This window comes from Artemia franciscana, chromosome 2 (assembly GCF_032884065.1).
Source record: "Artemia franciscana chromosome 2, ASM3288406v1, whole genome shotgun sequence".
NCBI lineage: Eukaryota > Metazoa > Arthropoda > Branchiopoda > Anostraca > Artemiidae > Artemia > Artemia franciscana.
The window spans coordinates 58,582,873-58,604,027 of record NC_088864.1 but is presented as its reverse complement, the minus strand read 5'-3'; the positions used below and the strand labels follow the sequence as shown (position 1 = coordinate 58,604,027).

The 21,155-nt window shown below is 36.2% G+C and overlaps 1 protein-coding gene across 2 annotated transcripts in view; it reads right to left on the bottom strand.

Annotated features, from left to right (window-relative positions):
• LOC136043845 (protein regulator of cytokinesis 1-like) overlaps positions 1 to 21,155 on the bottom strand; it is a 78,146-nt gene that overhangs the window by 47,711 nt on the left and 9,280 nt on the right. The window contains exon 1 of one of the 2 annotated variants that reach the window (XM_065728785.1): positions 10,394 to 10,464. The exons of the other annotated variant lie outside the window; for it this stretch is intronic. Coding sequence (XP_065584857.1) covers positions 10,394 to 10,446 — 53 coding nt within the window. The 5' untranslated portion in view covers positions 10,447 to 10,464. Of the gene's footprint in view, positions 1 to 10,393; positions 10,465 to 21,155 lie in introns of those variants that run through there. 2 annotated transcript variants of the gene reach the window in all.

Below are 21,155 nucleotides of genomic sequence, written 5' to 3'. Positions count from 1 at the left end.
ATTTTCAAAATTACCTCCCCCCTCCCAATTCCACCAAAGAGAGCAGATCCGGTCCAGTTATGTCAGTCACGTATCTTAGACAGGTTTCTATTCTTCCCATCCAGTTTCATCCTGATCTCACCGCTTTAAGTATTTTCTAAGATTTCCGGTCCCCCCAACTGCCCCCCCCCCCCAATTACGTTTGATCCGGTTGAGATTTAAAATAAGATATCAGAGTTACGAGGTCCTTCTAAATATGAAGTTTCATGAAGATCCGATCACTCCTTCGTAAGTTAAAAATACGTTATTTTTCTTATTTTTCAGAATTACCCCCCCCCCCCCCCGCAATTGAGCGGATCCGTTCCAATTATGTAAATTACGTATGCAAGACTTTTGCTTATTTTTCCAACCAAGTTTCATCCCAATCCTTCCAATCTAAGGGTTTCCCATCATTTTAGGTCTCCCCACCCCAAACTTCCCCCAATGTCACCAGATCCGGTCAGGATTTAAAATAAGAGCTTTGAGCCACGATATCCTTCTAAAAATCAAATTTCATGGAGATCCAATCACCCATTCGTAAGTTAAAAATACCTCATTTTTTCTAATTTTTCAGAATTAACCCCCCCCCCCCCAACTACCCAAAAGAGAGCGGATCCGTTCCGTTTATGTCAATCATCTATCTAGACTTGTGTTTATTTTTCCCACCATGTTTCATCCCGATCCCTCCACTCTAAGTGTTTTCCAAGTTTTAGGTTTCCCCCTCCCAACTCCCCGCCCCCATCACCAGATCCGGTCGGGATTTAAAATAAGAGCTCTAAGACACGATATCCTTCTAAACATCAAATTTCATTGAGATCCGATCACCCGTTCGTAAGTTGAAAATACCTCATTTTTCTAATTTTTAAGACTTACTCCCCCCCTCCCAACTACCCCAAAGAGAGCAAATAAGTTCCGATTATGTCAATCATGTATCTGGGACTTGCGCTTATTTTTCCCATCAAGTTTCATCCCGATCCCTCTACTCTAAGTGTTTTCCAAGATTTTAGGTTTCCCCCCTCCAACTCCCCCCAATGTCATCAGACCCAGTCGGGATTTAAAATAAGAGCTCTGAGACACAATATCATTCCAAACATCAAATTTCATTAAGATCCAATCACCCGCTCATAAGTTAAAAATACTTCATTTTTTCTATTTTTCCGAATTAACCGGCCCCTTCTCCCCCCCCCAGATGGTCAAATCGGGAAAACGACTATTTCTAATTTAATCTGGTCCGGTCCCTGATACGCTTGCCAAATTTCATCGTCGTAGCTTACCTGGAAGTGCCTAAAGTAGCAAAACCGGGACTTTAGGTTTTCCCCCTCCAACTCCCCCCAATGTCATCAGATCCGGTCGGGATTAAAAATTAGAGCTCTAAGACACAATATCATTCCAAACATCAAATTTCATTAAGATCCAAATACCCGCTGATAAGTTAAAAATACTTTATTTTTTCTATTTTTTGCAAATTAACCGGGCCCCCACTCCCCCCCCAGATGGTCAAATCGGGAAAAAGACTATTTCTAATTTAATCTGGTCCGGTCCCTGATACGCTTGCCAAATTTCATCGTCCTAGCTTACCTGGAAGTGCCTAAAGTAGCAAAACCGGGACCGACAGACAGACCGACAGACCGACAGAATTGGCGACTGCTATATGTCACTTGGTTAATACCAAGTGCCATAAAAACCAAAAAAGGACAACAGAGATGATGCCAGCAACTATTAATCTTACCTCAGGAGCGGAAAGACTTCTTGAAGGCATATTAAACTTCTCTATCAAAGAACACCTAATTATGAACAACCTACAATGACCTAGGCAACATGGCTTCCATCTTAGTTGATAGAGACCTGATTGATTCATATGAACATTTCACGAAACTTATTGACACTAGATCTCCAGTTGATACGGTTGCTGAATCTAGCAAAAGCACGCAAAAAAACATTGCACAGTATGCTCAATTCTAGACTCCATGCAATATGCCTTCATGGTGAAGTTATAAATTGGACAAGGCAGTTTCTTACCACCAGGAAATGGGTAGTAAAAGTAGAGTTGAGGATGGAAGATCAATTTTTCTCTCAGAAGCAGCTTTTTTTAGAAAGTCAGGCATCAAAGAGATGGACTCAACATTATTTAAAGTGTAGATCAATGATGCATCTTCAAGTATAAAGAATAAGATTTTGTTAGATGCAGATAATTCTAAAATAACTAGTCCAATTCATGACCCATAACTATGCATCGGCACTGTTTCTGTTTTCTGTTTCTGTTTTTTCTTGCCTGTTTCTGTTTTTACAAAAAACAGAACAGAAAACAGAAACAGGCTACCTGTTTTTGTTTTACCTGTTTCTGTTTCTGTTCTGTTTTTTTTTCATCTGTTTTTTTCCGTTTCTGTTTTTTTTTTATCTGTTTTCTGTTTTTTTTTTTCAAATGCCGCGCTATCTAGCGGGCATGATACCGAAACGCATGATACCTACCCGTACCTACCGTACCGAAACGCACATCTAGCGGGCATGATACCATGATACCGTTGATTTTTGAATTTAAACAAAAAGGGAATAGTTGTGGGAAAAGTCAAAGTCATGGCCAATTGTAGAAAAAAGCTAAGACCGATTGTCCAATTAAGTGGGCAACCCAGTCAAGGTTAATTTTACCCCTTTGATTGCCGTTGTGACTGTCTCCCATTTATGCTACACCTCTCCGTGCATGCATGTCCCTTGACAATGCCGAAATAGTCAACCCGTTGACTACGGGTTGACTACTTGAAAATTTTCCTCTCATGTATGTCACTCCACAATGCTCAACTAGAGTCAACCTCTCATGCTAATTCACGGCGGGGTAAATCTGAGCGAAAGAGAGAGATAGAGAAAGAGAGAGAAGCTTGAACGCTATACAGTGGACATGGGCTAGATGGGAACCCCATATGACAATGTCTTTACTGTTGGTATATGTGTAGCGGATGGCTATTACCGCTTGAGCAACGGTCTAACCATTGACGGCTTTAAGGATTCGTGCTTTAAGCGGCAAACATGGGCTCAATGAAACCCCATATAAAAGAGGAATATAGCATTGGTATTTACTTAGAGCAATGGGTTACCGCTAGAACAGCAGTCCAACAAGCCATGGCTTGAAGGCATCCGTACTTTAAGCAGTGAACCTAGACACCTTGGTATGTGTGTAGCGGAGGGTTATTACCACTTGAGCAATGGTCTAACCATAGAGCGTTGGTATTTGCTTAGAGCAATGGGTTACCGCTATAGCGACGGTTTAAATAGCCTCTAACTTAAGCGGTGGACATAAGCTAGATGGGGTGACTCTGTGTCTGTCTGGTATATATTAGCAAGCAGCAGTCTAAGTAGCCTCGGCTTGAAAGCATCCGTGCTTTAAGCGGTGAATATAGTGTTGGTATATGCTTTGAGCAATGGTTTACCGCTAAAGCAACGGTCTAAGAGCAACTAGGGTAAATTGTCAATTATAAATGACATTTAAGCTTGAAAGGAATATAGCATTGGTATCACCCGATTGGACACATTTTATGACAAATTTCGCCCCCCCCCCTAAAAATACGCTAGTGTGTTGAATTACATGAAGTTGCTCATCTTTTGTATGTGACTACAAGGATTTAACAAGAAGATGTTTTCTTTCCTATTAGAAATAGAAGAAGTAAGGAAAAAACAGGAAAAACAGCTGTTTTTTTAAAAAAAAACAGCTGTTTTCTGTTTTTTCGAAAAACAGAATAGATTACAGAAACAGGTCACCTGTTTTTGTTTGACCTGTTTCTGTTTCTGTTCTGTTTTTTTTCTAACTGTTTTTTTCTGTTTCTGTTTTTCTCAAAAACAGAAACAGTGCTGATGCTTACTCATAACCCAAAGACATCCAAGCAGACCACAATCTGGTATATACCTGGTGACTTGAACTTAATATCCAGAAATACAAGGTCATACACTTCGAGCAAACATTAAAAACATTATTAGTTTTAATTCTCACATTTTAATTAAGTTTATATATATATATATATATATATATATATATATATATATATATATATATATATATATATATATATATATATATATATGTATATAAATAACGAAAAGAGAAATCATCAATGCAACAGCATAAACATATAAAAAAAAAAGAAAGAAGATAGAAGGAGAAAAGGAAAACTGTTTTCCTAAATTAATGATTAATATAAACCAGCACTTGAATGAGGCCTTAACCTTACTCATCCATACAATCACATAGGTCAAACAGCATAGCCATACACACTCAACCATAAAGAATAATCCATGGACAGGCAGTCATGTCGTCAATAAGTATAAGTCATCATTTACCAAACAATAAAACAGTAAAGACAAATAATTCAGAGGCAACAACTCAACACAAGGGCTCATCAGGAGAATACATACATACATACATATATATATATATATATATATATATATATATATATATATATATATATATATATATATATATATATATATATATATATATATATATATATATATATATATATCTATATATATATATATAAATAAAAGGCAACACTCAAGATAAAGGGGTTTCTGTTGATCTTGGAAATAGTTGATCTCAGGAATGAATCCGAAGCCACAATGATCCCCCTGGAACATATTTAGAAGCCCCTATATCCACCCTTTCCTGTCAAAAAGAAACTGACCTTTGGTGAACTTTTACAATTTTCGTATTATATAGATAAAATCTTCAGAAATATATCTGCTGCTCAAATCAGACACAATGAAAATATTTTTAGCCTAATATCTTTGCTCTATCTTGATTTATAAGATTTTAAATTTATTTCCAAGTTTTGGGATTTTTTTTTTTATTCCTGCTGAAATAATGGGAATTTTTTTTTTAAACTAAGCCAAAAAAAAAGGAAATGACAATTAAGGTCACATATTTTTGTCAAACTTAGATTGTATAAGCAACCCCTATTACTACTAATACTACTGCTAACAACTCACCACAGCACCAAGCCACTTGAGGTAAACACAGCTACAAACGTTCCTCCTCCATCCCAAGCTATTCAAAGCCTCCCTCTTTACATCATCCCAGAAAGTTCCCATTTCCTTCAAATCTTTCTTTATGACATCCTTCCCTCCCAACCACTGACAACCTGCTTTCCATTTAACCCTAGACAGTTCACTGAAAAAACAAGCTTTGGCAATCTATTATCCTTCATCTGCAGAATGTACCCTAGCCATCTTAACCTTTCTCTCATTATAGCCTTAGCAATCAGGATTGAACCACACTTTTCACACAGCCTACTGTTTGAAATACAGTGAGTCAGCCAGGTACCCAAAACAATCCATAGACATTTTCTCTGGAAAACATCTACCAAATATTCATCTGCTTTTTAGAGCACCCATGCTTCAGAGCAATACTTGACAACTGTCATCATTGTAGCTTCCAATATTCTAATCTTGGTTTGCACACTTATCTTCTTATTCTTCCAAACTTTTTTTTAACTGTGAAGAAACACCCCAAGCCTTGGCTATTCTACTTTTAACATCTTCACTGCTCCCACCATCTTTACTAATAATACTACCAAGGTAAGTGAAACTGTCCACCTTATCAATCTTTTTGTTGCCCAATGTCACCTTTTCATCTTCACTTATTCCTAGCCTTAGTGACTTAAGTCTTCTTAACATTAATTTTCAAACCTATTCTAGCATCCTGAACTTGCAAAATCTCTAAAAGTTCATTCATTTTTCTCATATTTTCATCTAGTATGCTTAAATTATCAGCATAATCTAAATCCAGGAGAGTTTTTCCTCCTCATTTGATTCCGTGGTCTCCCATTGCCTTTCCTGTGCTTCTTAAGACAAAATCCATCAAAATGATCCATATAAAGGGCGATAGAAAACAACTTCGCTTAATTCCTGGTTTAATATCAAACCAGCTACTGACCTCATTTCCTACCTTAACTGCAACAATGTTATTCTTGTACATAACATTAACCACTTTAATGTATTTGTCTAGTATACCATACAAGGATAAGACCTTTGGTAAAGCTCTTCTATCAACAGAATCAAATGCTTGCTCATAATCTATAAAATTAAGGACCAAAGATGTTTGATTACACAGGCACTTTTCCAAACTATTCAAAGCTTCCCTTTTAATAAACTCAGTCCTTGCAACAAAATATGCTTGAACCTAGCCAGTCAACAAGAACTAGAGGACACACCATGAAGCTGTACTGCAAACAAGCCAATACCAGACTGCAGAACAACTTCTTCCCAAAATAGGGTCATGGGGCTCAAAAACCCCCTAAGCAAAGAAGCAGTCTCAACCCCTAGTGTGGAGGTCTTGAAGGGATCTGTGGACAAAGATTGGCTGTCCAAGCCATGGCTTCAAGAACAGGATGTTGCCAATACATTGTTTCAATGTTTTAACTAACCAGCACCTACAGGATTATACCTTATTCACTGGATTATATGGTTTAAGGTAATTTAAGATAACACCCTCCCAGGAAGTTCCAATTTCCCTCAAATCTTTCCTTACAATATTCTCTCCCATCCCATCTGGGGATAACCTGCTTTTTTTGGTCCTAGATGGTTGGCTGACAATGAAGGCAGGATTGAACCATATTTTTGCACAGATTGCTGTTTGAAATATAGTCAGTCAGATGAGTAGGACAAACCCAAAAAAACAGTGGACCAATATTTCTGGAAAACATATGAGACATCCTTCTCAGTCTTTTGGAGCACCCTTTTTTTCCAAACTAAACATGATCACTGTCATCACTGAAGCTTCCAATACTCTAATCTTTGTTTGTAGACTTACCTTCATATTCTTCCAAACTTTTTTTTAACTGTGGAAAAATGTTCTGGACCTAGGCTATTCTACTTCTTTCAGAATACTGCCCCCACAATTTTTACCCATAATAATACCATACCTAGATAAGTGAGCTGTCCACTTAATTGATCTTCTTATTACCCAAGATTAGCTGACCTCTTCACTTTCACTTACATCTAGTCCTAGCAACTTAGTCCTCTTAATATCAATTTTCAAACTTATTTGTGGACCCTGAACTCCAAAAACTCATTCATTTTGTTAAAATTTTCATCTAGGATGCTTAAATTATCACATTAATCTAAGTCCAGAGATGTTCTACTTCCTCATTGAACTCCAAGTTCTCCCATAGCCTATGTAGTGCTTCTTAAGACAAAGTCTATCAAAATGATCCATATAAATGGGACAAGAATGCAGCATGGGTTGACTCATGACTTGATATAAAACCAGCTAATAACCTCACTACCTACCATATCTGCAGCAATGTTATTCTTTTAAACAACACTAACCAATTAAATGTGGTTGCACATAAATCAATAAAACTAAGGACTAAATGTGTCTGATAACTCAGGGACTTCTGAATTACAATTCTATAGATGGAAATTTGGCCAATGCATCCTCTCCCCTTCCCAAAATCACACCATTCCTCTCCTTAATTAAAGTTTTTGGAAATTTCTAGATACTTCCTCTTTAAAAAAATCGTATTCATACTCTTTAGTAATTTATCTCTAACTTCACAATTTATATTTAAAAAACTAATTTACCATACTATCTGGAGCCTTATTATTTTTAATCCTTTAAGTACTGTTACTAATTCACTTTCACAAAACAAGTCTCTTTATTTCCCAAGTATCACAAACTTTTTCCTTCTATTCCTGTAGCTTTATCATGGTTTAGCCAAATGTCAATTTTTTTTAGCTCATCTTTCTTTAACTCTTTCAATATAACTAATTGTGGTCCTATCTTTAACTGGGAAAAATTCAAATTGACTGTTCCCTCTCAATTTTTTTAACACACCAGTACACTATTTTCTATCAAGTCATCTGACCAGAGCCATCACATACAGGGGGCAGGAGAAGGGGGAACAACCCAAAGTTTTGGTCACTTAGTAAAAAGAAAAGTCAGTAAAACCAAGAAATTAAGTGCCATGATTTTTCTGATGCCACTAAAATGCTTTGTTTGGTTAAATAAAACCACAAAAATACTGACATATCATCTAATGGTGAACTTGGTCAGAAAACACTTTTGGTTAAATAAAGAACATCAAAATAGTGATATCATATGTACCAAATCTGAATCTTGGTTGATAAATGCAGCAGTTTTACCATCACATTCAGTGATTTTACATATTATATTTGTAATGGACATTATGCTAATTATTGACAAAAACAGTCAGTAAAATGATCAGCTAGCAGGTAAAATCCCTTGCTTCCCTCCCCAAACATTTTGGCTAGTAACAGCCCTGCATCTGACTCAATTTTTCCATATCTTCAGTAATTTTATCCAATGTTTCCACTTCACAGCTCCTTTGTCCATATTTGAATGCTTTCTCCACTATCCTACATCCCTCTCCCAAGCTATCACTTCAATATTTCTTGTAGGAGCCCCTCCTCATCTCTATTAAACTTAAATTATTTTCACTAATATTCTTGGCATTCCAGCTTTAAATTAACCCTAGACATTAATAACAGTGTTCCTATACACCCTAGTATGCAGCATTAATCCTGCTATTCCCTGGTTCACCACAACATAATCAAAAAAAATTAGTCATACCATCATAGGAATACCATATTAACTTGTGGACCATTTTACATCCATTTCCTTAATTGGTTATAACTAGATTGTCATACCTGTAGCAGTCTATAGCTGCTACTAATTCCTTTCCTACAACAAATTTACCCAGACTAGGATTCTATATATCTCTATTTCTAACAACTTAGGGATTGAAATCCCAAACTATTTCCACCAGGGATCCTTTCTTTGTGTTCTTGTGACTGTAAATAAAATTCATCTAAGTTACAACTATTTTTATCTGTCCATTCTACAGGGGCATATATAATACTCTGATGTGTCTGACTATGACTGATATTCTGTTTAGATTGTTTGGTTGAAAATGAACACACTAATATCCTATTATTAATACCTTCCCTATCTAAACAAGACTTAACACCTTCCTTACTCTTCTTAAAACATTCCCTGCCTATGTGACTAATCCATCTTGCCTGAGTAAATAATTAATATGTCCCTTAATTTTATGTTTTGTATCCACTGTAGAGAAGTGAAGATAGTATAATCATTTCCTATCTCAATCATTAGACAAAGTCAGACCAGGATGCTTCTCTTCTAGAGAATATATAAACCAAGAGAATCATAAGCAACATTACATCTTTTCATGGTTAGGCATGTGTGTGGCATTGGTATTCACAGCCTTGAAAACAAGAAAAGAAACCAGATGAATAAAGTATCTAGCAGATAAGGAAGAGTGTAATACATTAAGGAGACAAAAAGAAAATAATTGGTCTGGCTGTAATAATACAGAAGGTAAAGATAAAATGGGTTTGAGAATGGAAAGAAAAACATAGAACAAATTTATAGGGATAATCATGGTAAAAATAAGTTTTATTTGAATGATGCCATAATGTGATGATATCTTAACACTCAAGTGTCTTTTTCTTGTTTTGGGTTTGTATTCTAGATTGCTATACTTGACACTGTTGTTGTGGGGTATCAAAAAATTTTCTATTCAACAATCAGAAACTTATTTCTATAATATATACTGCCTGGCTGCAGTCCCTTCAAATACATTATATATTTGTGTTCTGAAGTCAAAAATTTCCTCAAAAGACTAGATCTAGCTGTAATTGGAGCAGAGGGGAGGTAGTTGCTTCAAATACCTTCCAGGGACATACTTTAATCTGTAGATTCATTCCTGAAAGATTCATTTTCCTAACCTAAACCCTTTCTGAGATAGCAAGAAGTCAATTAACTAGAATTTTACCACATTTGCTTAAGGTAAAAAATAAACCTGGTTTGTGATGTCACAAAGAGGTATTCTTTGTTCTTGCCTCCTTAAGGGTATTTGCAAGAGACAGTCTCTGTTCCTTACCTGTGGAAGTAGGCTAAGACCACTTTGGGGTAATTTTCATAACATAACCCCTTTCCAAGATAGCCAAAAGTAGCTAAACTTGAATTTTACCATAAGGAAATTATGAGAGAGCAAAGTACTGAAAATATTGAATCCCCTCACACAGGTAATAATGAAGCCTAATAGGCTACTAGTAGGCTACAAGGCCTCATAATCTAGGATTAAAGACATTTTGGTTGTAAATCCATTTCTTACAACATCCAAATTTGCAATTAAAGTGTTTACTTTAAAATCTACCGAAGTGAAAAATGGATTATAGGCCTTGGCCTACATCAACTAAGGGTAACAACCTAGGCTAGCATTAGCCCTGCAGTGGATGGTGAGGCTAGCTAATATTTCAATCTTAAAGAATTGTAATAAAAGAAAACATAATGCTCAGTTGTGGACAACAGTAAGTTCATATTTAGTTCACACTAACTTACCTGTCATTTGTCAGCATTTCGGACATATCATTTCTTTCAACCATACCACTCATTTCAAATGGAAATGACCGTTAAATTCAAATTCAAATACTGAAGTACCATCTATAGTTTCAACGCTACATTCACAAGGAGCTTAGATATGCAGAAGGCCGCTACGGATTGGTTTTGCCGAGAAATGAGGCGCATTCATTGAAAAAATATAATGCATAAAGTTGAAACGCTTGCAGATTATGGAAAAAAAAAATAAGAAGGCTGTTCAAATGTCAACAAATAATATATGACAAGAGTTATTCTAAGCATAAAATATTTTATTTAATTCAAATGGCTTGGGAGGATATTTGGAGAAAGGCAAATTTGGCAGATAGGATTTGGTAAACTCTATAATGGACCGCATCAACAGCAAGCCAGCCACCAAAGTGTGACCAAAGTTCACAATCAAACAGTTCGTGGTAACGAACTGTAGTAAGGAGCGATCTGGCTCAATAGTAACCAAAACTCTAAAAAATTGAATTTTGATATCAATAGCTACATCAAAACAATCGCATTTTAATGCTGATTTTAAATATACAAGTTTCATCAAGTTTAGTCTTAGCTATCAAAAGTTACGAGCCTGAGAAAATTTGCCTTATTTAGGAAAATAGGGGAAAACACCCCCTAAAAGTCGTAGGATCTTAACGAAAATGACACCATCAGATTCAGCGTATCAGAGAACCCTACTGTAGAAGTTTCAAGCTCCTATCTACAAAAATGTGGAATTTTGCATTTTTTGCCATAAGACAAATCACGGTTGCGTGTTTATTTGTTTGTTTTTTTTTCCCCAGGGGTCATCTTATCGACCAAGTGGTCCTAGAATGTCGCAAGAGGGCTAATTCTAACGGAAATGAAAAGTTCTAGTGCCCTTTTTAAGTGACCAAAAAAATTGGAGGGCATCTAGGCCCCCTCCCACGCTCATTTTTTTCCCAAAGTCAACGGATCAAAATTTTGAGATAGCCATTTTGTTTAGCATAGTCGAAAATCATAATAACTATGTTTTTGGGGATGACTTACTCCCCCACAGTCCCTGGGGGAGGGGTTGCAAGTTACAAACTTCAACCAGTGTTTACATATAATAATGGTTATTGGGAAGTGTACAGACGTTTTCAGGGTTTTTTTTTTGGTTTTGGGGGTAGGGTTGAGGGAGGGGGCTATGTGGGAGGATCTTTCCTTGGAGAAATATGCCATGGGAGAAAAAATTCAATGAAAAGGGCGCAGGACGAATCTGGTCACGTTAGAAAAAAAACGTCAAATTTAGAGCTTAATATACAATGCTGGGTGTTCGGAGCCTCTCTATTATGGAGTATAATTTGAAAATAACACAACTATACGAGCGATAAAACATATATACCACAACCATAACTCAACTAACGAAAGAACTGCTAAGAGATAACACAACTATAAAGCGAAAACAGGTGAAAACTAACGGGAAAATAAACGAACTAAGAGGTGGAAGGGGCCCAGAGAAAAAATATAATCCTTTTTCAATTTTGAGCCTAACTTCCGCAAAGGAGTAATAATGTCAGAAGCCCCGAAATACCGAATTATTTTCTTTTCAAACAGGTCGTGGTAAGGAACTGTAGTAAGGGGCGACCCGGCTCAATAGTAAACGAAACTCTAAAAAACGGAATTTTGATGCTAAAAGATACATCAAAAGAATCGAATTTTTACGCTGATTCTAAATATTAAGTTTCAATTAATTTAGTATTTGTCATCAAAAGTTACGAGCCTGAGAAAATTTGGAAAAAAAGCCCTATTTTGGAAATTTGGAAATTGCCCTATTTTGGAAAAAAGGGGGAAACATCCCCTAAAAGTCATAGAATCTTAACGAAAATCACACTATCGCATTCGGTATATCAGAGAACTCTATAGCAAAAATTTCAAGCTCCTATCTAAAAAATGTGGAATTTTGTATTTTTTGCCAGAAGACAAATCACGGGTTTATTTGTTTGTTTGTTTGTTTTTGTTTTTTTTTCCCAGGGGTCATCTTATCGACTAAGTGGTCCTAGAATGTCGCAAGAGGGCTCATTCTAACGGAAATGAAAAGTTCTAGTGCCCTTTTAAAGTGACCAAAAAAATTGGAGGGCAAATAGGCCCCCTCCCATGCTCATTTTTTCCAAAAGTCAACAGATTAAAATTTTAAGATAGCCATTTTGTTCAGCATAGTCGAAAACCATAATAACTATGTCTTTGGGAATGACTTACTCCCCCACAATCCCTGAGGGAGGGGCTGCAAGTTACAAACTTTGACCAGTGTTTACATATAGTAATGGTTATTGGGAAGTGTACAGACGTTTTCATGGGGATTTTTTGGTTTGGGGGGTGGGGTTGATGGGAGAGGGCTTTGTGGGAGGATCTTTCCTTTGAGGAATATGTCATGGGGGAAGAAATATTCAATGAAAAGGGCGCAGGATTTTCTAGCATTACTATAAAAAAAAACAATGAAAAAATAAACATGAAAACGTTTTTTCAAATGAAAGTAAGGAATAGCATTGAAATTTAAAACGAACAGAGATTATTACGCATATGAGGGGTTCTAAAAATACTTTAGCATAAAGAGCGAGGTATTTAGGAGGAGATAAATACCTCGCTCTTCATGCTAAAATATTTTTAGTGATTTCAACTATTTATTCTACGGCCTTTTTGATTCAGGGGTCATTCTTAAAGAATTGGGACAAAACTTACGATTTAGTGTAAAGAGCGAGCTATTAACGAGGGTACAAACCCCCTCGTACACATAATAAAAATATAAGAATATAAAAGTTTGTTACGTAAGTTAATTCTTAAGTTACGTATATTTTTTACTAATAAAAACGTTCGTTGAATATTAAAAGTTCTAGTAGCCTTTTTAAGTAACCGAAAAATTGGAGGGCAGCTAGGCCTCCTTCCCCACCCCTTATTTCTCAAAATCGTCTGATCAAAACTGAGAGAAAGCCATTTAGCCACAAAAAAATTAATACACTAATTTCATTTCAATAATTTATGTGCGGAGAGCCAAAATCAAACATGCATTAATTCAAAAACGTTCAGAAATTAAATAAAAAAAAACTAGTTTTTTTAACTGAAAGTAAGGAGCGACATTAAAACTTAAAACGAACAGAAATTACTCCGTATATGAAATGTGTTGTCCTCTCCGCAGTCCCACGCTCTTTACGCTAAAGTTTTTAATTGTTTTAAAAAGTAGAATTGTGGCAAAGAGTCAAACTTTAACGTAAAGAGCGAGGGACTGCGGAGGGGACAACCCATTTTATATACGGAGTAATTTCTGTTCGTTTTAAGTTTTAATGTCGCTCCTTACTTTCAGTTAAAAAAACTAGTTTTTTTTATTTAATCAACAGAAAGGAATGGGGGAAATATCTGTTTTACCATTCAGTCTTCTCTTCCTTTTTTTTTTTTTTTTTACAAATGGTACTGTTGATTTGGCTCAAATAGCCCAGCCTAGGCTCTGTAGATCTGGACTGTGAATTGTAGCTAGGTCACAGTATAGGAGAAGATGCAATGTTCTATGTCAGGGATTATGCAGGGCAAACTTTATCTAAAAAAAAGAACGAATTTAATGCCTCAGTTGCAAAAAAAGTACCCAACTACGAAGATCCTGATAAACTTGGAATATAGGATCATAATAGGATAGCTAGGAAGTGCAGATTTTTATGTGAACAGTCTGCGGTTTCGCCACTGCGGCGATGCGGTGAAGAATATATATCGCATTTTTCCACAATCCACTGGTCTGTGTGAACGGTAGTTAAGTTTCACACAGAGCATTCGTCTCTTGCCACTCATCCTTGTGGTTTTCCGCAAGGCGCATGCGTTGAAAGAATCCGATGCATGCGGTTAAAACGCTTGCGGAAAAGAACACGCAGTCACTTGAAAGGCATATTTCAGCTTTTAATTTTCATTAAATAGTAAGCGTGAAAGATCCTATTTAATGCAGAAGGCTTGGGAGGAAATCTAGAGAGACACAAATTTGCCAGAAAATACACTGCATTGCGGTTTCTACAACCCAACTTTCTGTTACACAGTAGGTCACACAGACAGGTGTGTTGCAAATAGCGCAGTGCAGTGCATATTTTGCACTGTATCACTGCAGCGGTGAAACCGGAGGATCCGCTCGTATAAAAAATATAAAAATTCACAAATTTTAAATCTCAGAAATACTGTCGATTCCATTCAACCATACCAGTCGGTATTTTTTTTTTGTTACAAAGAAGAAAAAGGGCAGTTAAAATAAATCAAATATTTGCTTTGTAAATTATATAAAAATATATCAAGTTTAAAAGAGAAACTAAAAAATAAACAGTAACTTTGGGGAATATAGGACCATGACAAAATATTTAAAAAATAAACATACCATTCGATTCAGAATTCAATCCTCTATACAAATATAACAATCGCTTTTGGTGAAAATTAATTTGAGAAATTTTGTAAATTCTGGAGACAGGAAAAACCTAGTTCGGTCTTGTCTTTGCCTCCCTTGGTATTCAGGGTATAGACCACCCCACCCAAAATTCAGCGGTCCACCTCCAATTCCCTTTGTATACCCAAAAAAGCTTGACTTGCAAAACCTAGGGGATGGGTTTTAACAAGAAACGATTACTATGTTTGGATTTAGCCTTGAATTCTGAGTTGAATGGTATGTCTTAGATATCTCATTATAACACATTGGGTCGGTCCTAAATGCAAAGCGATTCTAATTAAATTGGATCTTTTATGCTCAGGATGACTTTTGTCAAATATTTTTTGATGCAATTTAACAGTTAAAATCAGCCTTTCAGTTGCATCCATGTTCTTTTTCTTCCACAATCCGTAAACGTTTTAACCTCATGCGCTGGATTTTTTTCAACGCACGAGTCTAGCGGAAAACAGTAAAGATGAGTGGCAAGAGACGTAAGTATTCCTCTTCAAAACGCAATTCAGTTATTTTTCCCAGATATGTGCTCTGTTCAAGTCATTTAAGAATTACTCCTGAAACGCAAAGGCCATTTAATTAAAATAATAAGCTTTTTTAAAAGCTATAAAAAAACTTTAGCATGAAGAGCAAGTTATTGAAAAGGGGATGGCCCCTCATATGCATAATAATTTCCGTTCGTTTTAAGATTTAAAATTGCTCCTTACTTTCATTCGAAAAACTTTTTTTTTATTTAATTTCTAATCGTTTTATAAATAATTCTGGGAAATCCAGCTCCCCCTCATGTAAAATTACCTTCCCCTTCGAAACAGTACCTCTATACAAAAATTCTCCCTCATTAGCTTCCCCCCTCCCCAAGAAATCCTGCCCGGGAAAATATATATGTATACTTCCTAATAGCCAATGCTATGTATTCCTCCGCAAAACGCAATCCGCAGTAATTTTTCCTGGCTATATGATCTGTGTGAATATAGGGTTACCCTTCGTTCCCACATGCTGCGGATTGCGGAAAAACGAAATCCGATAACCGTATTCTTTTTGAGAGGAAATCACAGAAGTTTTCCATAAAAATACATTTTGCATGCAGAAAAATCCCATGCAGGATACATACAGGCTAAACAAGCTATTTTTGCTTGATCTATAGGAAAAAGACCATGTCTTTCAACCATTATTGCATATAGTATTAAATAAAAAACAAGTTTTTTTTCAACTGAAAGTAAGGAGCAACATTAGATCTTAGAACGAAAAGAAATTACTACGTCCTCAGCATCTCGATCTTTACGCTGAAGCTTGGCTTTTAGTTCCAATTATTTAAGACTTACTTCTGAACAAGAAAGGCGATTTAATTAGAATTAGAGGGGGTGACCCCCCCGGTCATGCACATATTAATTTCTGTTCGTTTTAAGATTTAATATTGCTCCTTACTTTCATTTAAAAAACTTTTTTTTATTTAATTTCTGATCGTTTAATAAATAATTCTGGAAAATTCAGCTCCCCCTCCATGGAAAATTAATTTCCCCTACGAAAAATTATCTCCATTTGAAAATTCTCCCTCATCAACCGCCCGAAAAAAATATTCATATACTTCCCAATAGCCAATGCTATATGTAAACAATAGACTAGTTTCATAGGCTTTTGTTGAATAGCAATTCTTGAAATCCAATTGCAATCATTAATTTTTTTAGTTTCCACCTTAATAATCCGCATGCGTTTTCTGCAAGTTTTGAAATATTTGAAAGCATGCGGATTTTCATTATTCCACAAAGTTACAAAAAAAATCTTTGTTGAATCTGCGAATTGCAACGATTTTCCGCAATCCGCAGTATGTGGGAACAAATTATTAAGGGATTTCTCCATCGTCCAGCTGTTTGCTAACAATCTTAGCTAACAGGTATTCGTTTGGACGGCGAAAACACAATTGTTAGCTAACAGAAATAAATTCTCCAACAATTTTCTTACGAACGCTTACAGATTGCAGAAGAAAATAACATGGAGGCAGGCTGATTTCAGCTGAGTTCAGAGACAGGAGACTAAATGCATAGAGGGTCTCAAGGATAAAGAGTATGGATGTCAACTGCAGAGCTTGAAGCCACCAACTCTGACATACCATCAAAACAGAGGCGATATGATAATGACCTATAAGTCGCTCCAGCCTGACAACAATATGTTTGAACCTGCCCGATTGTCAAGTACCAGAGGTTATTCAGTAAAGCTGTTCTGCAAGCATGCCAAGACAAGAAAAAGAAATAATTTCTTCTACAATCAAAATATAAGTCCGTGGAAATGCCTAAGTGAGACGCCGGTGGGATCTACAACAATCAATAGTTTCACACCAAATCTAGTCAAGGACTGGGGCAACAAAACCATAGCTCACTCATTGATATTCGGCAGATGCCCTTCAACCCCATCATCACTAACTGGCGTACACTGAATTCATCCGGATCACTAGCAAGTCCGATTTAAGGTAATTTTAAGGTAATAGTTTTATCAATATTTTCTAAAAGGGAAATAACGTGGTCAGCATGAATCCAGACTCACAACTAAATTAAATTTAGTCACTTCCTTTTTTCACATACTTTTATTGATATTGATAAGTTTTTATACCAAACTTGCATGTAACCCACAACTGGAAAGATAATGAAATGAATTGTGAGGGTTAGCCTAATGGGTCATAGCAAATACTTTCTGATGAAAATGTTTATGTAATTTGCAAGTTCATGCCAAAATATTTACAACAATAATAATAATAAGCATTACTTTATTTCTTCATATAATACAAATACAATTCTATTGATGTCCTTCAATTTTCTGAAAACTCACTAAGAATTTCACAACAAACAGTCTTTAACAAGCTTTGGTATTTTCTTGGATAGTCCAGACTGTCCAGTTGGTATATTCCACCAGTTGTTAGAAATTACAACTAAACATCAAATTTTGATGGACATTTTTATGGCCCAAAAAAGAGAAACAATCCAAGGGAATATTTTTCCTTATTAAGAAGGAAAACGTTTTAACACTCTATGGTGCAATATTACCATCTAAATCCACAGATTATTATGAAACCAAATAGATAATCTGCGATGAAGCTATTAGATTGCCCCTTTGTGGTAAATTTCCGAAAAATCTAATGTTGCTCCTAATTTTCAGTTGGAAAAAACTTGTTTTTTATTTAATTCTATATTTATTTTATTTTTCACCCAAACGACACATAAAGTAAATATGGCGGAGTAAGAATAAATATAAAGAAATCACACAGAGAAAAACAAATACACACACAAAATCAACGAAAGAAACGGATAAGACGGTGGTGGGGGGATAGGTGCGTAGAAGCTGTACTGGAGAGTTTCTGTGTAGAATCTCTAACTTTAAAATTTTATCAGAAAAATTTTCTAATAAGAATCCGGTTTTTTGTCCAAGGTGGAAGATAAAGAAGAAATTTGCAAATTTGAAATAATTTATCCGATTTTTTTTTTTTAAATTACCATTATTAAGAAGGGGGAAAAGACCTGAAGCATAAAGGACAGAATGATCACAGAAAGTAGAATAAAGTTTGGCCAGCGAACGTCTATTATACTTCCCTCTGTTTGCAACAATCTTTGCGTAGCCGATCTGGATCTTTTTACTTATATCACAAACATTACGCTGATGTAAGCTCGAAAGATTGTTAGTAAAAGAGATACCAAGCAATTATGGTTGAATAACATGGTCTTTTTTGTTTTATTTTGTTTAATAATTCAATAGATCAAGCTAAAATAATTTGTTTAGCCTTTAGTTATTCCATATGTGATTTTTCAGCATTCAAAATGCGTTTTTACGGAAAAACTTTTGTGATCTTCTCTAAAAAAGAATGCGGCTGTCGCATTTCGTTTTTCCGCAATCCGTAGCATGTGGGAACAAAGGGTAGCCCTATATATTCACAGAGAGCACATATCCGAGAAAAATAACTGTGGATTGCGTTTTACGGAAGAATATATAGCATTGGCTATTGTAAAATAAACAGATATTTTTTTTCCAGGTGGGATTTTTTTGGGAGGGGGAGGATATCTAACTCCAATTATTAATTTTTCTACTTTCCGTCTTATAATCCGCATGCGTTTTCCACAAGTTTTGAAATATTTCAACGCTTACGGATTTGCGTTTTCCCACAAAGTCGCAAAAAAACTTGCGGAATCTGCAAATTACAACGATTTTCGGCAATCCGCAGCATGTGGGAACGAAGGATTATTCTTCGCCGTCCAGCTGTTTGCTAACAATCTTAGTTAAGAGGTATTTGTTTGGAAGGCAAAAACACAATTGTTAGCTAACAGCAATATTTTCTTCAACATGTGTTCGATTTGTTAAAGCTCTAACCATATATTCACACATAGCAGAGCATCTGCGGAAAGCCTCGGCGGAATGCGTTTTCCATTCCTCTGTTTTGCGGAGGAACGCATGCATCTCTTGCCGCTCATCCTTGCGATTTGAAACAATACGCATGTGTTGTAAAAATCCAACGCCCGTGGTTAGAACGCTTGCAGATTGCGGAAGAAAATAGCACGGAGGCAGTTAAAAGGCTCATTTCAGCTTGTAAATTTCTTCAAATAACATATGACAATCTGCTCAATTCAGAGGGCTTGGGAGGAGATGTCGCGAACGACAAATTTGCCAGATAGAATATAGTAAACAGTATACTGGACTGTTTTAGCAGCAAGCTATCCACAAAAGTATGACCAAAGCTCACAATCCACTGAAAGGAATGGGGGAGATATCTGTTTTACCATTCTGTGTTCCCACCCTTTTTTGACAAATGCAATTGTTGATTTGACAATTTTACTCTAACAGCCGGGTAAATGACAATATGTTACTCTAACATAGGGTAAACTGGTTAATAAACAAAGTGAATTTAGTAACTCAGATGTAGAAAAAGGAACCAACAGTGAAGATCCGTGTAAAATTGGAACACAGGACTAATCCCCTCACCACTGTCTTATCCATTTCTTTCGTTGATTTTGTGTGTGTATTTGTTCTTCTCTTTGTGATTTCTTTATTTTATTCTTACTTCGCCATATTTACTTTATGCATCGTGTGGGTGAAAAGTTAAACATACCTAATTTTTTCTAATTTTTTAGAATTAACCCACTCCCCCCAACTTCCCCAAAGAGAGCGGATCCGTTCCAGTAATGTCAATCACGTATCTAGGGCTTATGCTTATTTTTCCCACCAAGTTTCATCCTGATCTCACTGCTCTAAGCATTCTCCAAGATTTTAGGTTTCCCCCTCAAACTCCCCCAATGTCACCAGATCCGGTCGGGATTTAAAATAAGATCAGTAAGACACGATATACTTCTAAATTTCAAATTTCATTAAGATCCGATCACCGGTTGGTAAGTTAAGAATACCTATTTTTTCTAATTTTTCCGATTTAACCGTCCCCCACTCCCCTCCCCCCGGATGGTCGAATCGGGGAAATGATTATTTTTAATTTAATCTGGTCTAGTCCCTGATACACCTGCTAAATTTCATCGTCCTAGCTTATGTGGAAGTGCCTAATCTAGCAAAATCGGGACAGAGAGACCAACAGAATTTGCGATCGCTATATGTCACTTGATAAATACCAAGTGCCATAAAAAGCAACCAACAGCTAAGATCCGTGTAAATTTGGAATATAGTACCATAATGAGATAGCTAGGAAATAAAACTTTTGATGTGAACAGAGTCTGCAGTACGGTGTGAAATACGCCCCACATTGCATTTCTGCAGCTTATCTTTTTGTTTGAACAGTAGGTAACAATGTTAGCTAGCAGTTTTCAGTTGAACTGCAGATACTCCCCACACTGCATTTTCAGCAGCTTACCTTTTTGTTTGAACAGTAGGTAACAATGTTAGCTAACAGTTTTCAGTTGGACTGCAGATACGCCCCACATTGCATTTTCTGCAGCTTATCTTTTTGTTTGAACAGTAGGTAACAATGTTAGCTAGCAGTTTTCAGTTGAACTGCAGATACTCCCCACACTGCATTTTCAGCAGCTTACCTTTTTGTTTGAACAGTAGGTAACAATGTTAGCTAACAGTTTTCAGTTGGACTGCAGATACGCCCCACATTGCATTTTCTGCAGCTTATCTTTTTGTTTGAACAGTAGGTAACAATGTTAGCTAACAGTTTTCAGTTGGACTACAGACACGCCCCACACTGCATTTTCAGCAGCTTACCTTTTTGTTTGAACAGTAGGTAACAATGTTAGCTAACAGTTTTCAGTTGAACTGCAGAAACACAATTGTTGGGAAAATTGTTAGCTACCAGGTTTTTGTTTGGACAGGGGAAAAATTCTTTTAGTTAGCTATAAT